The following is a 21,281-nucleotide window of genomic DNA, read 5'->3' on the forward strand; positions in this document are numbered from 1 at the left end:
ACACCTTTAACTTACTTGCGTGATACATGCTCCTGTAAAGGCTACGATGACAGCGACGACGTTGACAGTAAGCTGAAACTGCAGAAATTTGGAGATGCTGTCATACACGTTTCTTCCCCACATCACTGCTTTAACAATGCTAGAGAAGTTGTCATCAGTCAGGATAATATCGGAAGCTTCTTTTGCTACATCAGTACCGGCGATTCCCTGTGGGGAAATAACCAGGAAGTAAGTGAACAAAACCCAAGTGACACGACTGATAAAATGTTCATTATCATTAAACAAAGACATCCATTTGGGTTACCTGGAAGAGCCTGCTCTAAACCATATTCTCATTTCTATTCTTTTAGTGAGATGCATACAAAAAAAAGGCTGTTATTTTCAGAGGGATAAATGCTCTTTCCGCAGAATGAAGGACCCTATTAAACTGGGATTTCCTCGGGTGCGTGGAGGGGGCAATAAATTGCCATTGTGGCCTCAGACCTCTTAATAATAGGCGGAAAGCATTTCTTTGTCACAGTTATTTTGGATAGCGCCATTTGGAATAGAGTATGAATAAATAGTGTAGCTAGACCACAATCAATGCATTAAAACTGATTTCAATGGAAGTGCTTTCCTGATATTGATTTAATTAAAAACACTAGGAGTATAATATGCAATTTATAGCGTGAAGGAGCTACCATCTTACTCTCTTGATTATTTATATTTTGTTACATTTTAGAAGTTAATATGTTTATAACATTCAATGAAAAGGGCTACAGCTTGATGGAGCAACACTAGGTGGCAGACTTTGCTTACCTATGACAGAAGGTTATGCATAACAACTATTTGTGGAAGCTAATAAAAATCCAACAATTTGTTTAATAAAAACATTTAACCCCCATGGATACTAATCCATTCCCTTGTGATAGGCTGTCTTAATTATTCGAGTTCCCTACTAAGCGGTCACCTCTTTCACCATCCCCAATCATCCTGAACACTGCTGCCAGCTCCTACTGCGTCAGTCACTCCACTAGCCCCCTATACCCTCCAGAATGCAATTTAAATTCCTGGCCCTTAAGTGTGCACAGCCTATACCTCTGCTCATATCCAAATACGCTAACCATCCACAGAAATCTTTGCAGCTGCCACAATACATGCAAAAACTACTATTGATAAAACTTTTGGGTGTTCTTTAATGATGTATGCCCTTTTTTTTTTTCTTTTAAACCATGTAACAAGGGCAAAGCAGTGGTGTGTGTCGGGGAGTGAGGCGCTCTGGAAATTGATTCAAAATCATTTCTGCTAAACCAGCTCCACAATAGCCACCTACTACGATGTATACAATAAATTACAAGCTCAAGCATGTGCCACTAAGACACATTACAGACCGGACAAGAGAAAACAAACCTGCGTAAGAGAAGGGTTAAAGTCCGGATACCCATGACACAATTACTTTGGTACACAGATGACTTTGAAAGTGATACCATGCAACACAATTCTGAGGCTGAAATGACATCTCTTGTGTGATAACGGCACACTGGGAAGGCCAACGCGAAATGCATGTAAGTTTAAAGTGCCTGACTACTATATACACTGCATATAAAGGAACGTAAACCTTGTACTTTTCCAATTCAAGAAATAAAATAAATTAAAATTGGTATAGATATGTAAGCTGTGTTTAGCTTTAACAGCTTCCTTGCATCTCCAAGAAAAGATTACTGCCTTGCAAAAGCTGTAAATGTAGAACAGGTGATAACACAGGGCTGGACAAACCCCAGGTCCCATGCCAACTAGAAACTACTTCATGGCGCCCGGGGTTTTGCAGGGCTGCCATCATGAATCTTGTGTAGCTAATGCATGCCACGTGACCCCGTTGGGTGCTTCACGGCACTTGGTTCACTGTACACCCGTATAAAAGCATAGTGTGCCAGATTCAAAAGGACAGGCAGCAGCGTGGAGTAGTGTATATGAATAGGTATGGTGCCGGAGTCAGTCTGAGTGTGCACATGTATACTGCAGTCTCAGAGTCAGAGTGTCTGTGCACAAGTATAGTGCCGGAGTCAGTATGAGTGTGTGTACTGTGGTATCAGTGTGTATATGTATAGTGCTAGAGTCAGAGTGTGTGTGTGCGCGCGCAAATGTACAGTACCAGAGGTATTATGTCTACTGTATTGTAGTGCCAGATTCAGTGTGTCTCCATAGTGTTAGAGTGTGTATGTTTATGTTACAGTATGGCATTAGCATGAGTGTCCTAGATCCAAACCAAATGTGTCAACCCCTGATACAATATAATACAAAGAACTACAATAGGCACCTCAGAGTACCAGACAGTTTACATTAGAGCAAAGGCAAAGATAAAAAAAAACTTACCTACCCCACAAACAAACAGAAAAAGAAGCATCAATGATGTATGCAAAACGTGTATCGAATTACTTACCATAGCAAAGCCCACATCTGCTTTCTTCAGAGCAGGTCCGTCATTTGTCCCATCACCTGTCACGGCAACAACCTGCCTCTGCTCACATACCGTGCTGTCAATTATACCTGAAATTGGAAATAACTCACATTAGCCTGGGAGATATTTTAAGATAGGAAGGCGTTTCTCCAACAAATTATCCACTTTCGCTCTAAGCACTCGAAGAAAACGGCATCATTTACATACAAATGCCACACACCTGCTTTATGCCCTTTTGTGACAGAACTATAGGGCTGAATGTGCAACACTTGAAATTATTACAGATCTACAAGCTGTAGCCTGTAGACCAGCAATGTAAATATCACACTGTGGGTCGGTGTTACAAATTACTCTTACCTTTAACTAATGTATGTTTGTCAGTTGGCGACGATCTTGCAAGTACACGTAGTTTAGGCCAAAGTTTGTCTATCCTTTCCTGTTCAATCTGTAACCAACGAATCAGCAGGTAAGATGTGTGATTTCATACATAAAGCAGCACCTAAGTAAGAGTACATACCTCTCCTTTCTCGTTTCGTATGCGCCTGTTAAACTCTTTGCCTTCTACACAAAGGAAATCTTCCCCGGGGTGAAGGATACCACACTTTGTGGCGATAGCACGTGCTGTGTTTATGTTATCACCAGTCACCATCCGTACAGTAATACCTGCACGCTGACATTTCCTAATTGCATCTGGGACCTTGGAAAGGTGCGAGAAAGGTTTACATTTCAGCCAAACTAGATAAACTAGGTGAACTAACAAGGCAAATCAAAGAAATGGCCTGCAGCCTTGCATTGCTTTCTAAACAACGACATTTAATATAGGGTATGTTGCAAACCCTTGACTGCATTTCATAAAAAAAAAAAAACAATAAATCGAAAAAAAACATAGGAAACAATACAAATACAATGTGCAAATCACTTGATTCACAATCAGTCTCACAGGAGAATAGCCTGCGATAATGCAACAAAACAACAACAACTTTTATATATTCAGCTTCAAAATTATTGTATGTTGTATTTCCTATAAGATTGCTATATGTCCGGTACCAATGCAATACAGTGGTGCCCTGATACATTTCTACATTGTAAAAATAACTTGCTGACCTCTGGCCTGACTGGATCTTCAATTCCTACGACGGCAATGCAGGTTAGCCTACTAAGAATCTCATTTTCATTTTCCCAATCTGGTTCTTCTCCAGCTGGAAAATCACGGTACGCCAAGCATATTGTACGCAGTCCTTCAGAAGCCATTGGTTCAATCACACGTTTAATCATGTCTTCCCTATCGTTTGGTCGGAACACTTGGGCTTCACCATCCACACGGATAATTTTGTAGCACCTGAATGGAAAACAACATCTTTATTTATAAAGTATTTTACCGGAAAGGATACATTTTGATGTCTGTCATTTTCAAGTATGTCCTGATCATAACCTTCTGTAACACACATATCTCTGCACCAGACATCTAATGTAGGAATCAAGAAGTAGGTTTATATGCATGTCCATTGTAATAAGTTCCCTGTCAATAGGGTGAACACATTTCTACCCCCACTTAAATTTACCTAAAAGGCCACAAGTATCCCAAGTTACTTTCAACTCTAGGGTAGCCTGCAGCGAGTGGAGCACCAGCTCCGTGATCAATGCCAACCTAATGAATGGCCAACTTCAGTTTCAAACCACTGATTTGTACACAAATTATGCATTGTACACAGATGCATTGATCCATGGGCATGGAACCAGGGGGGGGGCGCAGATCCCCCTCCAGGAAATCATGTGGGGGGGCGTAGGAAGGAAGGGAGGCACTCGCCTCGGGTGCAGCTGTGAGGGGGTGCACAGCCGCCCGATCAGCAGTTGCAGCCTGCAGTACTGGTTGTGAAGATCATGGATCTCCATAACCAGCCAAAAACTAAGGTAGCACATGTGAGTGCGCTCCCTGTGTGGCATTGGCAGGGGGGCCATGGCAGCCCCAGATTATGCTGTGGCCCCCCCAATCAAAATGCTGTACAGCAACCAAATTATTAAACTTACATTATTTTTAACAGTGTTTCGAGTTTATTTGCTTTTGTATATTTTCTGGACAATAACTCTAAATTTGCTTTCACGGCTGTTATCGGACTGGTTTCGTGATTTGCTGAGCTGACAGAAATGAAACATGAAGTCCTTAGTTGCTGAATGAAGGCCAGGGAAAAGCACAGGACAGGTCCGTGGGCCAGACAGCAGATCAATTTTGTTTTATAGCACTTTTCATTTTTGACAATTTTTTCCTGTGATCCGACTGCAGGAAATCCTTTAGAAGATTTGAATCAGATCCCCACAGCTCTCCTTCATTGCAGAAAGGAAGTTTGGTAATTAAAGTTTCTTAAACACAATGGTCTCACTTTTTGCATTGCTTATACTTTAAGCAGCCACTGTAGGACCATAGATTTTGGTGGCAGGAATAAAGTTTGCCATCGAGCCTCCTTTTATACACACACAAGGCAACAAGAAAAATAAGTGTCAGAAATTTGCAGTAAACAAGAAAACCTACAAATTACATTAACCCCTTCACGACAAAGCTCACAATGCATTGTTTTTAATGGGTTGAAGGACAACCCTTTTTCCTTAACGGGTTAAAAATAAGAAAACCGTTTTATACATTATTTTTAATGTATAAATTTTTTTAAATTTTTATACTTTTTTTTTTTTTTTTTTTAAACAAAAACAAAAAACCATGATATTGGAACTGAATAAATGTCAGTTTTTCGGCATTGCCTGGTGACCGGTTATACACACAGTCCCTTTTCCCCAGCTTCTGGTTAATACTGTAGACTACAAAGCATCCAGATGCCACATACTGGAATCTGCATTCAGTGTAGTGAATAAAACAAGCAGCCAGGTGGGAAAACATGCTACAAAGTGAAGGAGATGTACACAGCATCCAAGATATCACAAGATGGCAGCTTTGTTTATATTTGCCACACCGGGGAGGAGCAGACGTGTATATAGTATTTGGGAGACGTGTAACATTTAATCTTCAGACACATTCTAAAACGGATGAATCCTTAAATGGAAAGTGCCTGTTTTCATTCATCAGAATACCCTTTGCTGTTGAAACAAAGACCTAATCTGTCCTCGCTACAGAAGGTATGTGCAGTTGGATGCTTGAACCCTCTGGCACGTCCATGGTGAAAGGGAGAGATATGCGCAGGCTGCATAAACTTCAGCATGCAATACATTTATAGCCTGTGTCTCGTAATAACATCCATAATGACATTACTAAATGTAAAACTCAATATGGGACATGGGGTGTTGGTGCCAAGCAGGTGTGCACCAAAAACACTGGCAGTGTAACATTACAAGATGTCTTTGCATCCTCATAATGAGGATCTAGGCTGGTCTGCATTTTTGCCCTCTTAAGAACTGCAGTATATATAATTTCTGTATCATTATCAATGTGCAAAAAATCCTCATCCTACATTTAACAACGGCATGTGTTTAAACTGTTATCCCATTTGTTTCCTCTGTGGATAAAACAAATGAACCAGAAATGAATCATTATGAAGAAAAGAAAAAAAATGTTGTGTAAGTAACACGTTTAAGATGTGGTTTCCAAGAAACTTTCAAAATCCCACAATTCCAGATCTGCATACTTGATAAAACGATTTATACATATATTAGAAACCCATCAATATATATAAAATTATATATCTATCTATCTATATATATATATCTATATAGATAGATAATTTTATATATATATTGATGGGTTTCTAATATATATATAAATCGTTTTATCAAGTATGAGTAGGAGAAGCTATATATGAGTAGGAGAAGCTGTACTCGGCATCCTGGTCTTGTGATTTGCATGGTTTATTCCTTCCTATAAAGTTAGCTTTATGTCCATTGAACCAAATGGTCTTAGCCATTTTCAACTGTATGTTTCACGACGGTAGAGAAATAAAACGTATATATGTTTGGTGCATAAAACAAAAAACCAAGAGAGAAGTGGTGTTCTAGCCACACAAATTCCGTTTAAAAAACAAATTCTCACATGCTTGTGTCACGCAAACGTACAGATTGAGATTACATTTGACTTCTGCTTCTTTCACCAATGTCGAGTATTAATGTTAATGATGTAAATGAACGCAACGTAAATATACCACCGGGTATATGCTTATTAGCAGCCTTACAAACCTCCGTACTGGTTGGAAAGAAAATGAAAGAACAAAAGGCCCATCATATTGCACAGGTGAAGAACACACAAAGATAAATTAAGCCAATGTTTCCTTGAGACAAACGTTACTTGCCAACTTGTTTATTGGTAGGCTTACAGGAAGAAGTCGTCATAAACGCAAAAAAAATGATGGCTGTGACCAATCATAATGTAATTACCGTATTTAAATTTGCTTTACTTCCACTAACAAAGGTTTAGCAGTGAACTGGAATATAGTACTTAAGATTCCTTCTTAAAATATATAAATTCAACTATGCATTGGAGAGAAAATCAAAGTGGGGGAAAAAAAACCAAAACCGTTTTGTTACTTACTTTTTAAGGACAATTTCAGAGGCACCCTTACTGAACATTCGATAACTGCCATCAGGCTTCTTCAACACGGTGCTCATAGATTTTCTTACAGAATTAAAGGTGTACACTTTGAAGAAGGTTTCTTCGGGGATCTCATTTCTTACGTCTTGGTAGTCTCGTTTTAGATCCAAAAGAAATCCCAGCAAGGCACATTCAGTTTTGTTACCAACATGACGTGGTAGGCCACCTTCCTTTTCAGGAGGCTGAAAGTCACAAAAGGAAAGTCAAATACCATGAAAAGAACTTCATTTATGCAACTTCCAAAAACATAATCTGTCACTCGAGAGATTATTAAACTAGATTCATGAAAAACACATGTCATAAAGCAAGGGCTAGAAAATGCGTATACCAAGCTTACCAAAATTTTTGATGTATAAGCACAGTTCACAGAAATCCCCGTCACAAGGAGGTCCAAAACATTCTCTGGTAAAGACTCCGCTTCGGGAATTTTTCGATAATGCTTATCATTTAGGAAAGCCTGGACGACAGTCATTCTGTTCATAGTCAACGTCCCAGTTTTATCTGAACAGATTGCAGTGGCATTACCCATGGTTTCACAAGCATCCAAATGCCGGACCAAATTGTTATCCTTCATCATTTTCTGGAGAAAATGAAAATATTTGGTGAGCATTAGTGACAGGGAAGTCATTTCCACAGCCTTTACACAAATCAGCAAATTACACATTTTTAATTTAGTTTCAAATTAACAAAGTATTATATTTATATTTTATGGTATATCTATATGAGAAAAACCGCACAGGACCACCAATTCTCCCATTCTTAACTCGTACTGGCACCCCAGATTGACTTGCGCTGAGCTAGTCATTCAGCCAGCAGCTGTCATTCTGGCATAAAGATTTAGTGCTTTTTTGTTTTAACAAGTGAAATCAGTGCCTAATCTGTGATTAGTGACTACATTAATGCCTACCTTTACAGAGTATGCCAAAGAAATAGTGACGGCAAGCGGAAGACCTTCTGGTACAGCTACCACCAAAACTGTAACTCCAATGATGAAAAACTTCACAAAGTATTGGACGTAAATTGGTGTACATTCAGCAAGCCAGGGTCGATTCTGAATCCAGAAAGTCTTGACCACGAAGTACAGTACAAGGATTATGACCGTAATTGCAGACATCACCAAACCTAAAAATGAACAAAAACTGATGAATGCATTATCTTGAAATGTATGTACCAACCTGGCATATGAATTCACACCGTCTATAGTAACTCATACATACTTCAAAAAAGTTGCAGTACATAAACATTTGACAGGAGTACCGAATTGCGTATCATTGCTTTGTACCAGGATTTAACCTCAAAACATCCTTGTGCAAGTCAAGCATGTCATTCATAAAAATTGCATCTACACGAGTGTGAATGAATGTTCATTCTCACATACACACATCTCGCAAGTTCTAGATGCCCCAAATAAATTAAAAAAACAACAAGAACAGAACAAAAGATCAGCTAACAGCAAGGTAAACCTAGCACGAGCTTGCTTTCAAAAACAAATGGCAGGAATCCTTGGAAAAGATTAAAGCACAGCATACCACGGACTAAGCTACGATCTGTCAGCACAGATATATATTCGTCATTTTCTAGCACAATTTAATAAACTAATGTCAAAAGGTTTCAACAAGGGATAATTTAGAAGACAAAAAGGCTATTCTCTGCTGCAAAGTGACTGGATCAAGACGGCAGACAAAAGGTTTACAAGGGCAAACGAGCTGCAAAACGTTAGCCTATTTTTCAATTAGCACTTCCCAAAATTCAGAAAAGAGCTAAAAATTCAAAGGGGAAAAAAAGGTAAGCCTACATGCGTCTAAACGGCAAGCTTTTTTCCACCACTGAAGCGTATCCTTTCTTAGATACTACTTTATGACATCCTCTACAGCTGTATTTTTAATGCAGTGACCTGTGAAACAATATCAGACACACAGGTAGCACTAGGATGGTAGCAGCTCGAAAGAAGAGAACAATTCTCGGCTCAAGATAGTGTTGCTTGTTCTTTCAGCACTAGAAGATGGAAGATAAGAGACCAAGACCGTAGCTTATATTTCAGCTCAGGTGAGGTCGTTGGTAACATCATCCCCTAATCAATATTTGCTAACACACTGACCTGGATATTAAACGATTTATCACTTAATGTAGTCACAGCAGAGAAAAAGGTTATTGATGGGTTCTGAAATTTCATTGGGCATTTCAGTCACATTGTAATACTAAATCATAACAATATAACCTTTCAAAAACAGCTGCTCTTGGACCAAGCAACCTAGCATGAATCAAGAACCTGTGGTTTCAATGTCTGACAAACGTCTATCCAACGGAAAGCTGGAATCGATGTGTGGTGAGAAGAGTGCTTCATTTAACACACAAAAAGTGTCTGAAACTTTTCACACTCTATAACTAACCATATATCTTTGCAACCCTTACAAAGGTTTTAGAAAAGGTCCTGTTTGTAAGGTGGTGGTGTGTGCACAGCACCAAAACAATTTCTAGCGATTGGCTTGAAATGACTGCAAGACCTTTCTGACAGAACCCCAAGAGTAACAATAAATTAATACACAGTGGCAATAACCCGTCACCAGCTGTTAACACGTACCTGCTTTTCCAATCTGAACAGCCAACTTAGTGAGCTTTCCTTGCAGAACAGATTTTTCTTTCTTTGGCAAATTTGATTTTTTTTTGTCTTCCCCATCAGTGCCATCTTCACTCTTCAAGGGCTGCATTTCCATGGCTGCACCATCTTGAGCTTTAGCTGTATTAGAGGAAAAAAAAAAAAACAGCTTAAGTCAGTGTTTATTAACAGCTTTTCTGCCCTCAAAATAGGCACTTTGTTCTAACAAAAGGTATTTAAGCCAAAAAGGTTGGGCCATACAAGTTGAGCTATATAACCTGGACTGCTGTGATCTTTGCTATGGCCTGTAGTCTCCCAGCACTGCTTCTGTATTAAGAAAACCGCTCGCTGCTGAATTACTACTCAGACCACGCCGTTTGCTTTTCTTATACTGCTGTTCCACTGAGCATTGCTTTTCCTTAAAAATCATCTTTTATTTATATAGCACCAACAATTTAAAGCTGTACATTCCCAAATGAAGATTTAAACACACACAGATGCAGGTGAAATACCATCAGACCAGGTACTGGAGTTCTGCTACACTTTCCCTATCAGATGCAGGTGTAGTAATGGGTATTACAGGCCCATGAACACAACAGAAAGACAATTGTCGATTTTGTGCTTAATGTCCAATCTAAACATTTGCTTTTCAACATATCAAAAGACATTAGGAGATATTTTCGTAGGCAGCTTGAATTTATAATACGAGGTAGTTTTATACATTTAGTAATACCTTTGTTCCTATTTTCAATTGCACCATCCTGTTTTTTGCCTAAAGGAGGGAGAGAAAAAAAAATACACTGTAAAAACTATTAATTTGTTATGGAAGGCCAACAATTAACCATTGCCATACCATGTTTCCAAGGAACCTTCCCAAGAAATAGCTAATTTCAGCTATTTCTACTGCCAACAAGCGTTACTTGATTGTGGACATCGCAACATTAAAGAGTTCATTAGAATATTTCAAGCAGCACATTGGCTGTTTAATGTAGTATTAACACCAGGGCACTTTATTATCAAGGACTACTTTCTCTAAGGCCAGACATTCATATACCTTGATACACAAAGAAAAAAATACACATTTGAGATTGCCAGGCAGAAAAGGGAAACAAAAATGCCACGAGGGCAGTTCGGATTAGATTACAGCAATGTTTGTCCCAAATCAACATTTTAGTGTTAAAAATAAAGTACACAATGAGACTACTACGTATCACAGTTGCTTGTGGTGGATAAATTGGAGATATTCTAGCAGATAACTAGTCATTCCTAATGTGATCTGAAGACTGAAGAATCTAATGCAGAGCAAGCAGCTGTCATCCGGTGCTCTCAATTTAAGTCACTTATCACCATAGCAACATTTCACTGCCAAAGGGACACACTGTATGACTTAAAATCAAATGTCAAACTTCCTTGCATGATGTTGACAGGAGACCTTTCATGGGAAAATTGCTCCCAAAACAGGCAATCCATGTAGCTGAGCCTGCTGCTTGCAGAGCGCTGCCTCTCTGACATTTGGAGGGGATGGAATATTAGCTTTCTTGCTTTGTCCACATTACCAATACTAAGAAGCCATTCAGCATAACCCCCAGGTGACATTTGTATTACGTGCGATTCTCCCCATTCAGAATCATGAATATGCAGGGACAACGACAATGCCCCCTGAATGTTGTGAGGATATATAGAACACATTCTCTTTGAAGCTCTCACAAAATTACATAAAATCAAAAAGTGATTTCTTTCACAATATACTTAAACGCAGGGCATGTAAATACGGAAGGAGGGGTATACTCAATATTCTGATGTGGGATTTTTCATTTTTGTTCAACTCAGCATCCATCTTGCTTCTTGAACACAATCAACCTACTGCCCATCAGGAGAGTACTCCACTTTTCTGCTTAGCCTAACACAAGGGACAGGCCAAATGAACCACAGTGGTTACTTCATTGAACAGGATATAAACCTAAAGAAAATCTGGGCAAAAAAATGTTAGGTTTTAACGCAGAATTCTCCAACAGGCAGCTTGTAAGCTGCCGATCGCTTTCTGGCTACTAATGAGTAGTTGAGAGCCATATGCACTACATGTCTAAGACAAATGGAGTTAGAAACACCAGTCACATTGTTTAGATTGTTAATCCTCCAAAAAAATTATATTTTTTAAATATTACATAGCAGCCCCAGAAGCTGATCTTATTAGCCACAGATAATTCTCATTAAATAAAGGGCTACAGGGCCCAGTTTTCAAATAATAGTCATGAACTGCGCTACTTAAAACACGGCTTTACTTATTGTGTGTCTATGTGAAGTGTTTCTCCTGGAAATGTTATTCAAGAGACACTAAAGTCTCCCCATGCCAATATCGTCATCCTAGCTGGTCCGACAGCCCATGCACTGACCTAGTCGACACATTCCTTTGAATTGCCAAAAACAGCCTCTAGGGAAACACGATCAGAACTTGTGGCACATATACGTAGATCAATGGTATTTGTGAATGACTGTACGCTGGCTGTTAGTTCTTCAAGGACATAGTGATCAAAATGAATCCATTAGGCATAATGGTGTGTTAAGCGAACAATGGGGGGGAAAAAAAGGATAACAAATGTGACAACTACCGCTAAGATACTGCAAATACAGCTTGTAAACATACTAAAATCGATTCTATGCAATATAGCAGGAGGAGATACAGGTATAGTGGAGTTGCCACCTACATTATTTTTGACTTTATTAAATGTTAAAACTAGCTGTAGTATTTGCTTTTCATTTTTCCATCAGTGTAATGGTGTGAGAAGGGCCTGTCTCCACACTATTGGCCGCTTTATCTCCAAAGCAAAGCTGGGTGGCACATGGTGGAAAAACCTGCGTGACTACTTGACTGTCCTGATCTAACCTCTTCTTAACAATCCTCCTAAGGCTCCCACAACCTACCAGCATGCACAAATAAAGGGTATATATTAAATAATGAATATATAATCTATAAATGATAAATACAAGCAGAATATATCTCACAATGAGTAGTCTCCTCCTGCTGCTAAAGCACTTGAAGAAAAATCAAATGTTCTAGAACTCCTCAAAGTCAAATTTTAGGGAGAAAACCGTTTTATCTTATATTACGACAGCTATACAGGTATTCCCTGCTTTTCATTTCGGTTTAAGAAAGGTTTTCCAGGAACACTCTACTTCCACACAGTAGTGTAAACCTGTATTAAAGTAACTATTGCAACAGTAAGAACTGTCTATATCACTAGCATTACATCTACCTGACCAGTGTTCAGAATGTAATCAGCCAGGTATCTGTGACAATGGAGTTGTCACAGAATTTATACAGAGCTAAGGAGCACATCACATGCTTCAGAAGTAAATACATTTTATTTTTCATGTTAATGTTCTAAAGAAATTTGGAAGATTGTGTGTCACATTATCTTACCGCTTAGCCTGTACACGTATATAACCGTACTTACTTTTTTTGTCCTTTTTTTCTTTTTCTTCTTCATTTTCTCCAGCTCCGAGCAAAGTGAATATTATTCCAGTTTGGGAATTTACACCTATAGCAGTGACCACCATTTTACCAGACCCCTCCATGACATGAGTGCCTAAAAATCAAACAAACATTCATTTAGTAAGTCCAGTAAGGCAAGATGTCAAATTTGTTCTACATTCTAGAGTGAATAGAAATAAATCCAGCTAAAGCCAGGCTGCAATAAATACACTGGGAAATATATTTTTTATTGGACTACAGACCTGAAAGCAGCAGAGGATCTTTCGCCAGTGTTTTCTTAACATGATCAGATTCTCCAGTTAACGAGCTTTCGTCAATTTTAAGATCATTTCCTTGTATAAGCACTCCATCAGCAGGCAGCAAGTCACCTGTTTTAATAAATAAAAAAATATATATAAAATATATTTAGATATGGGGCACACAAAAACAAAACAAAACCAAAAGAAACTGTAGACTTACCATATTTAATTTGTGCAATGTCCCCAACAACTATGTCAGCCACTGGTATCTGAATAACTTGGCCTCCACGAGCAACTGTGAATTTCTGTTCTTGTTCAATACGGTTCTGCAAACCTCTAAACTGCTTCTCCTTACTCCAGTCATTGAAAGCCGTCACTAACACCACACACACAACCGACAAAAGGATAGCAGCTCCTTCAATCCATCCCGCTTCCCCTTCTTCCTCTTCAATACCACCAGAGACTTCACCACACACTAAAAAGCAGAGGAAAAACAAAAACACGTATGACAAAGCATTTGTGCCTTCGAAACCGTAGTCATTCTGAAAGGCCATCAACCTTTCATGCAATACGTAAAGTGTACCGCAGCTAAAAGCCTAATAATTGCATACCTAGTAAGTACCTTAATATGAATTGTTTACCCTCAAGGGGGGGGGGGGGACAGTAACTAGTAGGAAAGCCTTGTTAGACCCCCTAGAAATCCCACACGATCCCACTCTGGATCTGGCTAGTAGAGAGCATCAGTGCATGCACACTGCTGAGCCGGAGATCCATTCAATGCAACGCATCTCCTGCAATGCAAAGTGCTTTAGGTCAGGGAAAGAGCAAGATTCCGATGAATCCCTCTATGCCAGGGGTGTCCAACCTGCGGCCCTCCAGCTGCTACAGGACTACATCTCCCATAATGCTCTTTATTTTGTGCAAAAGCGAGACTCTCCAAAACCGACATGCGAAAAACTTTTGACCAACTTGGCGCACATCAGCACATATGAAACGTTTGAGTGTGCCTTGGAATAATAGTTCAATACAAGAATGTGTGGAAACGCATATACTTCCCTGCTAGAAAACACAAAAACAGTGTTGGCTTTTATTCGGAAAGCGGAGAGACTTTAAGTAGCTCACTGAACACGGCCACGCTATAATGCATTTTCCACATGAAGAACCCAGCATCGTACCAGAAAAATATTCGAATGTGTTTTAAGCTTGCAAGAGCAGGGCTCACTTCCTCCTGTTCTAGAAAGTATTATGTTTACATCATTGTTAATTTGAATGTCCACATTAAGTTTGCGTTATCGCGATGATGTTAGGAATGATGCACATATGCCTCCCTCATACTGCATTTTGTTTCTGACAGTTAATGGCTGAAAGCGTGAAAAGCCTTTGTTGACCAACATTTTCCTAAACTGCATTGCTTTTTTAATAGTCACATTCAATCCCCAATACCCATACAATTCAATAAAAAAGTGCACATCTGAATAATAATAATAAATAATATAAAAGCACACAGATTTAATGAATGAAGAACAGGCAATACTTACATTCATTTTCACCACTTGGAGATGGATAAAAAGAAAGGCCTAAAGATATTATGGCTGCTACTTCTAATATAATTAATGTTACATCTTGTAGTGCTTCCCATACTAATTGAAGAAATGTTTTTGGCTTTTTAGGAGGTATAAGATTCTTCCCGAATACTTCTTGCCTCCTATCAAGATCTGCAGGATTTCCACTTAGACCTGTGATATAAAGAAAGTACTTTCGTAAGTTAATAGATAGTGGTCATGAAATACTACAAGAAATTGCAAGAAAGACTTCTAAGAAATTCTCTATATTGAGTGCATACAAAATACAGCATATTGTTTCAATGATATTAGGAAGAGAAGGTTATTACACTGTTGAAACCAGAACTTAACAAGCAGCTTTAGAAACTTGCATTTAAAAGGAGAGAAGATCCGGGGTTTTTCTCTCTCTCCTCTTTATGGAGATGACATGGGTCACATATCAGTTGTGACCCAGAAGCCAGCTTTTGTTCTTCCACAATCATATTTTATTTCCCTGGATATCTGGGGGTTTGTAGAGCCTTATCTTACATTAACAGACATTTACACACATGCTAACACCATACAGTAACAGACTCACGCTAACCTCTTATGCGCACTAACATAATAGCTGGCGCACACACACCAACACCGTACATTTATACACACACTGAAACTATATGCTGACAAACACACATGCTAATACCATACTATAACAAAACACCATACATGCTAGCACCACACACACACACACACACTGACTAACACTATAAATATAGAGTTACACACTAACACTATGGACACATACACACTGAATCTGGCACTACAATACAGTAAGACTCCAGCACTATACATTTACACACACACAGAGACTCTACGGCTATAGACATAGCACACATACATACTGATGCTATAGAACACACACACACACACACACACACACACACACACACACTGACACCAGCACTATACATACACAAACTGCTGACACTATAATAAACACTCACATACACTAGTTCCCCTCCCTCATATCATAGAGACCAGCCGTGCCGCTACTCATCTTCTGCCATTATGATCCCGGCACGTTATGTTTCCTGCCGGGGCGAGGTAAGGGGAGCATTACGTGGCCCTGCTGGGAGCCTCGCGGCACTCGCTACACCACGCTCCCACAGGAAAGCATAGGGTGCCAGACTCACGATAGCAATTCTGCGAAACCCTGGGCGACAGAAGTGGTTTTAAGTCGCCATGGCGACCCGGTACCTGAGGTTTGTCGAGCCCTGATGTAAAAGCTTCCGCTTTCACTATATAAATGATACAGGTCAAAGTTCTACGGAATCAACACGATGCAGCCGAATGTATGCAATTCCCAATTTGAGCGCTAGAGTGCATGGGCATGAAGTGCACTACAATAAATAACACTCAAGACCAAATGGAACCAAAGCTGCCAATCCATGCAGTAAAGCACATTGGCTTTCATGCAAATAGATTGAACATGAAACTAGGGATGAAAGAATCCTTCACCTATAAAGCAGGGTCCCCGCAACCTCTCAGTCCTCAGGAAAATGACATCATATCCCCGTGCTGAGGCCAGCCAGCGTGTGGGGACCGAGTGAGCCTTGCTTTGGCTTGGCATGGATTTGGTGGCGCCGACACTCGAGGCCTCTGTTACAACAGTGGTTTCAACCAAGCTGGTGATCGCGCTCCTAAAACCCTAGGCGCCACTAAGGGATTTTTGGTTGCCATGGGAACCTGGGGTTTGACAAAGCCTGCCCATAAAGCTGCTTTTATTTTGATATTTTCAAACTTCAAAAGCCAGGCAAACATTTAGCAGCCCACGTGATTATTTTCCTGGGTATCTGAAGTCACATCTACAGCCTTCTGACGTAAAACCAAAACGAGCAGGCACCAGCGGTAACAATTAGGTTTAGTGAAAAATCTTTTGCAGCGTTTTAAAAGCACATAACCAGATTCCTTAATTCTTTTTATAAAAGTTCACTAAAATGGGGGATGGCTGCAGAATAAATCTCATTTCAGGACCACACTATGTCATTACAGACAGCTAATAACGCATACGAATGGTGAAATAACTGCATTTCACGGAGCAGACTCAGCCTTCATATTGTATAGTTTTTATTCACAGCCCAGTTACCGTCACCTCAAAAGACTAGAATCTCGTGTGAAGAACAGAACCACTTAAAACAAAGCTACAGCAAAACAAAATACTTTGACAATCCCAGTGAGCGAAAAACAACAGGTTCTAGTTTTACATGATTAAACTATTTTTTGCTGCTATAAATATCACTAATTTCGTGATTTGTGAAGCAGCAAAGTAGTACTAATATACTTATACAAAGTTAATGTTTCAGGTCACATAACGGCGTCGACACATCTAGAATTTTCTAGATTTCTCCTGCTAAGACTGGTTGACCAACACTTGTCAAATTGAAAACGCCATAAGAGTGTACAGAACCCACAAACACGGAATATATCCCAGAGGTCTATGTAAAATAATGCACTGCCACATCCTAATGTGAAGCCCTGTTTTATGGACGGATGCTAAAACGTGTGTCTTACAGTAAACCCAAGATTGCTATTGCTTGTGCTTTTTGTTTGTCAATCAATTCAATTGTTATCGAGTCTGAATGCGGAAGCCAAGACGTAGCGCCAACATTGCTTAATCAATGCAACGTCTTGAAGTTCTCTCCCTCAGTATCCCGCTACTTTCTCAAACGATGAACAAATCATTTAATTGGGAAAAACAAAGGTGCCGTTCCCGGCTCAGCTAAATATAACATTTCATAACGAAACATTAGAAATGTATTACTGCACCGGCCAAGGATACGCAATGCTAGAGATAAACTGTACAAAGCACTTTGTAAATGACAAGTAACAAAGCGGCATTATCTAAAAAGCCACATCTATGCAACGTACACGAACACGTCAGGCACTCACCAACCATGTGGCTTACAACGCAGGCGGCACGCGTGGCCAAGATTAATCTATCTATACAAAGCGGAGCCTCAGTCAAAGGATTTTTAGCAAGATGCATTCTAACAGTTTTAGAAGACAGGCATGAAGGTGTCGCTCTGACAAAAAGCAAAAATCCTTTCTGCAATAGAAAAAATTCTAATTATTTATTGCTTAATATTGCGACATATTCTGCAACACTGAAAAATGGGAAAACTGCACTATATGGATTTGTATCAACTTACAAGGGACATCTGCGGCCATAACACTTTAATCCACGTGATAGAGCGATCCCTTAACATTTTTGCTTGGGTTCCCTTACAAATGCATGGGGGGGGGTCCCCTTTCATTTGTGTAAGGAAAATTCTATCAGTTAAAATAATGTACGCAACCAGCGGGTATCATGAAGAGTTGGCATTAGCTCTAAAGAAAAATATCTCAGCAAGTTCCCCCACTTAGTACTACATCTTTTTTTATTTCACACCGCCAATAATTGAAAGGTAGAGGTGAACAGTCATTACCCAAAGTGACCCGGCTACTCCAATCCCCATCCATATCTAAGGGAGAAAAATACTCCTTTCACTCATCGTGAATGAAACTAAAACCCTAAACCGTTAAAGCTCAAGGGCACTGTCTTCTATATCACAAGAAAATGTACATTGGAGTCTAGTTATCTATACTGTAGACCCATCTATACATAAACGTTTGTGATATCATTGGTCAGGAAAACTGCAAGAAAAGTCACACCACGCAGGAGGAGGAAGAGAAGGGCAGATGCAGCATCAACGCTGCAACTTCTACACCAGGTAAGTGGTTTATTGTTTAAACGTTAAATCCCTTTAATGTTTAAATTGTGTCATATGGAGCATTGAACATACTCTTAAAAGAACACAAAATACAAGTTCCAATTTTAACTGAGACAATTATCTAAGAGTACATTGCTGCTGTTCAAAATTACGTTCCAGGGGTGGTCTGCAATCCACCCAGAAGGGGAATACCGCCTGGCAATTTGACTTGTGCACAATGGTGAGGTTTTCAAGTGTTACAACAATTCTGGATGGATGCGCAGACAGCTGTCACCTTTCATCGCCGTACAAATGAAACCTTTCCAGGATTAGGGAAATTACAAAGTCCTAATTACTTAAGTGGTAAAGGATAAGAGTGGCATAAGCAATCAAATTCATAGTCTGACGAAATACACTTTCCATCGCAGGACTGTCTTATGGCACATTTACTAAGCAAAACACCACTTTTCTCCTTAAACACACGTTCCATATTTAAATGGAGTGGGATTTAGCAAGTGGGCGCTCTCTGAAGAAAGCAGCTGGTCACAGTGGTTGACCTCATAAATCTTTTAGAAGCCCCTGGGAGCAAAGCGCCATACAATGGCAAATGCTCATGACGTAGGTAGCGATGTCAAAGCAGGGAAGTCTGTCGAACCAAAAGAATAACATATGTCCAACAGAAGCTCCTTTGGTACACTAGATGGTGGGCTTGGTTTAGTCTTGCTTTTGTTACAATCATTGAACTAGTAACAGAAAGCAATTGATAGTCAAAAGACAAATCTAAATGTTTACTGTTAAAATATCCAGCCCGACAACCTATACACACACACACACACACACACGGGTCAGTTCTGATCTGTTTCTCTGATAAGGTGTGAAAGTGTTGAATGAATATATAGATCTCTAGGTAACTTTGTAGAAAATCATTATGAATTATCTACGCATTAAACAGAACACCCCAAGCTTCTGTAAGCACCCCTTTTTAAATATATATTTTATACCCCAATAGCCGAAGCTCTTTGTTTTAGAGCATTGGCACCGTCAGAAATTAACCATATGGGAAGACTGTGGTGAAGGAAGCCAGAGCTGTCCCGATTAACAGTTGCTTAAACCCAATAAAACCAGTTAAGAAACTTATCATTCTACTAGGAAAAGCTAAACCTTAAAGCCCTTCCTAGAGATGGGAAGAGTGGGGGGGGGGGGGGCATTTTTTTCTGGGGTTTTTTCTTTTCTTTTTTAAAAGCCATTTGGGGGGAGCAAACAAAATGGAGTGTGAAATATGTTTTTACAATAATAATTTGTTTATAACATGGCATTCAAACTATATTACATGAACATCTTTACGAAAGATGCACAAACAATGCCAGTTACTTTTTTCATTTGCAATTGGTGCTAAGGTGCAAATCTGATTGGACGATTGGGATCGTTCTCCCCGTCCAATCCATGGAGAAAGATTAGAGGAGATCTTATTTCTTTGTGTTGATGGTTTCTTCATTTATTTTGTTGCATTTGAGGAAAAAGGGGGGGGGTTACCTGTTCTCATGTTTAGCTGAAATTTTCTTAATAAATACAGAACTTGTTCCATTTGCAACAAAATATAGAGTTTTAAAAAGGAAATTTAGTTTACTATTCACTGGATAAGCTGTACTTTTATTTCAAGTGTGATACTTTTACATACAGTGGGAACCTGTGTAATGGCTTCAAAATTCAAGTACATTCCAGTCATCATATGCGCATAACTGGAGAGGTTATATCTATACCTAGCAAACGCACGGAGGATTCTACCAACCCCCCCCCCCCCCCAAAAAGGAGCATTCAGCTTAATCCCAACCAAGCTGGTCTCATTGACATTGTGTAGAATAGTTTCTATATATGTTGCTACTATAAGTGTTACATTTTTTATACACCGTTGCCAGTATGTTCCCAATTGCTCTTTATAGATTATTTTGTCCGATTTTGGTTAGCACTGTAACACTTGATTCAAAACGCTGTCCCTCTAAACTTTCAACCCTACATTAGCTGTAATTAAATGAAACCATTACTCTGAATCTAAAGGGTTATATGCAGAAAATGCTGATAATTTATTTCTACTACATGCGTTCCTAAATGAGCTGCAGAAAACCACATCTGTAGTAACAAACGGGCAGCCTTTAAATCTGTTGTACAGACAAACAAATACGGATTATACGAGCAACAAAGAGCAAAGTACCATTTAAAGTTTCTTACCTTCGTGTGGCGAAGTTTTCAACCTACTACAAATTCCATAAACATCTCCATAGCATTCCTGTATTTTTTGTAGCGCATCAGTTGATCGGAGTTCCATAAGTGCGCGAAGCTCCTCGACTGTGATTCCAAAATCACCCCCATGATTTGCTTCGTTTATTGAGTTTTTTACACCACTGTATGCAACTGAATTGTTAGCCATCTTCAGCACAATCTCTTTCACACGGTGAAATAAATAGAGCCGTCAAGAATTCCAGTTGAGAGTAAACCAAAAGTTCTCCCAAAAGCAAAAAAAAAAAAAAAAAAAAAAAAAAAAAAAATCAGCCTTCTGAGACAAGTCAATTTCTATATCAAGTTCATTTTAAGAGATTACTCGCTCAATGCGGGCTTCCGGAGACACTTCTTAAATACTGTTCCA

General features: G+C 39.3%; 1 protein-coding gene across 17 annotated transcripts in view; it reads right to left on the minus strand.

Moving 5' to 3' along the window:
* The window catches only part of LOC149299796 (plasma membrane calcium-transporting ATPase 1-like), a 33,123-nt gene extending 12,055 nt beyond the window's left edge, over positions 1–21,068 (minus strand). For 5 of the 17 annotated variants that reach the window (XM_089486205.1, XM_089486203.1, XM_089486201.1 and 2 more), the window contains exons 1-15: positions 20,867–21,068; positions 14,889–15,086; positions 13,571–13,825; positions 13,354–13,479; positions 13,065–13,205; positions 10,352–10,390; positions 9,604–9,759; positions 7,930–8,144; positions 7,360–7,602; positions 6,963–7,204; positions 3,542–3,776; positions 2,955–3,134; positions 2,795–2,882; positions 2,420–2,526; positions 16–207 (exon numbers count right to left, since the gene is read on the minus strand). In XM_089486205.1, coding sequence (XP_089342331.1) covers positions 16–207; positions 2,420–2,526; positions 2,795–2,882; positions 2,955–3,134; positions 3,542–3,776; positions 6,963–7,204; positions 7,360–7,602; positions 7,930–8,144; positions 9,604–9,759; positions 10,352–10,390; positions 13,065–13,205; positions 13,354–13,479; positions 13,571–13,825; positions 14,889–15,086; positions 20,867–21,065 — 2,616 coding nt within the window. In that variant the 5' untranslated portion in view covers positions 21,066–21,068. The remainder of the gene's footprint in view (positions 1–15; positions 208–2,419; positions 2,527–2,794; positions 2,883–2,954; positions 3,135–3,541; positions 3,777–6,962; positions 7,205–7,359; positions 7,603–7,929; positions 8,145–9,603; positions 9,760–10,351; positions 10,391–13,064; positions 13,206–13,353; positions 13,480–13,570; positions 13,826–14,888; positions 15,087–20,866) is intronic. The other 12 variants (XM_089486202.1, XM_089486200.1, XM_089486212.1 and 9 more) reach the window with 9 other exon arrangements.
* Positions 21,069–21,281: the final 213 nt, after the last annotated feature.

This window comes from Sceloporus occidentalis, unplaced genomic scaffold (assembly GCF_023333645.1).
Source record: "Sceloporus occidentalis isolate IW3139 unplaced genomic scaffold, rSceOcc1.0.p SCAF_28, whole genome shotgun sequence".
NCBI classification, from domain to species: Eukaryota; Metazoa; Chordata; class Lepidosauria; order Squamata; family Phrynosomatidae; genus Sceloporus; species Sceloporus occidentalis.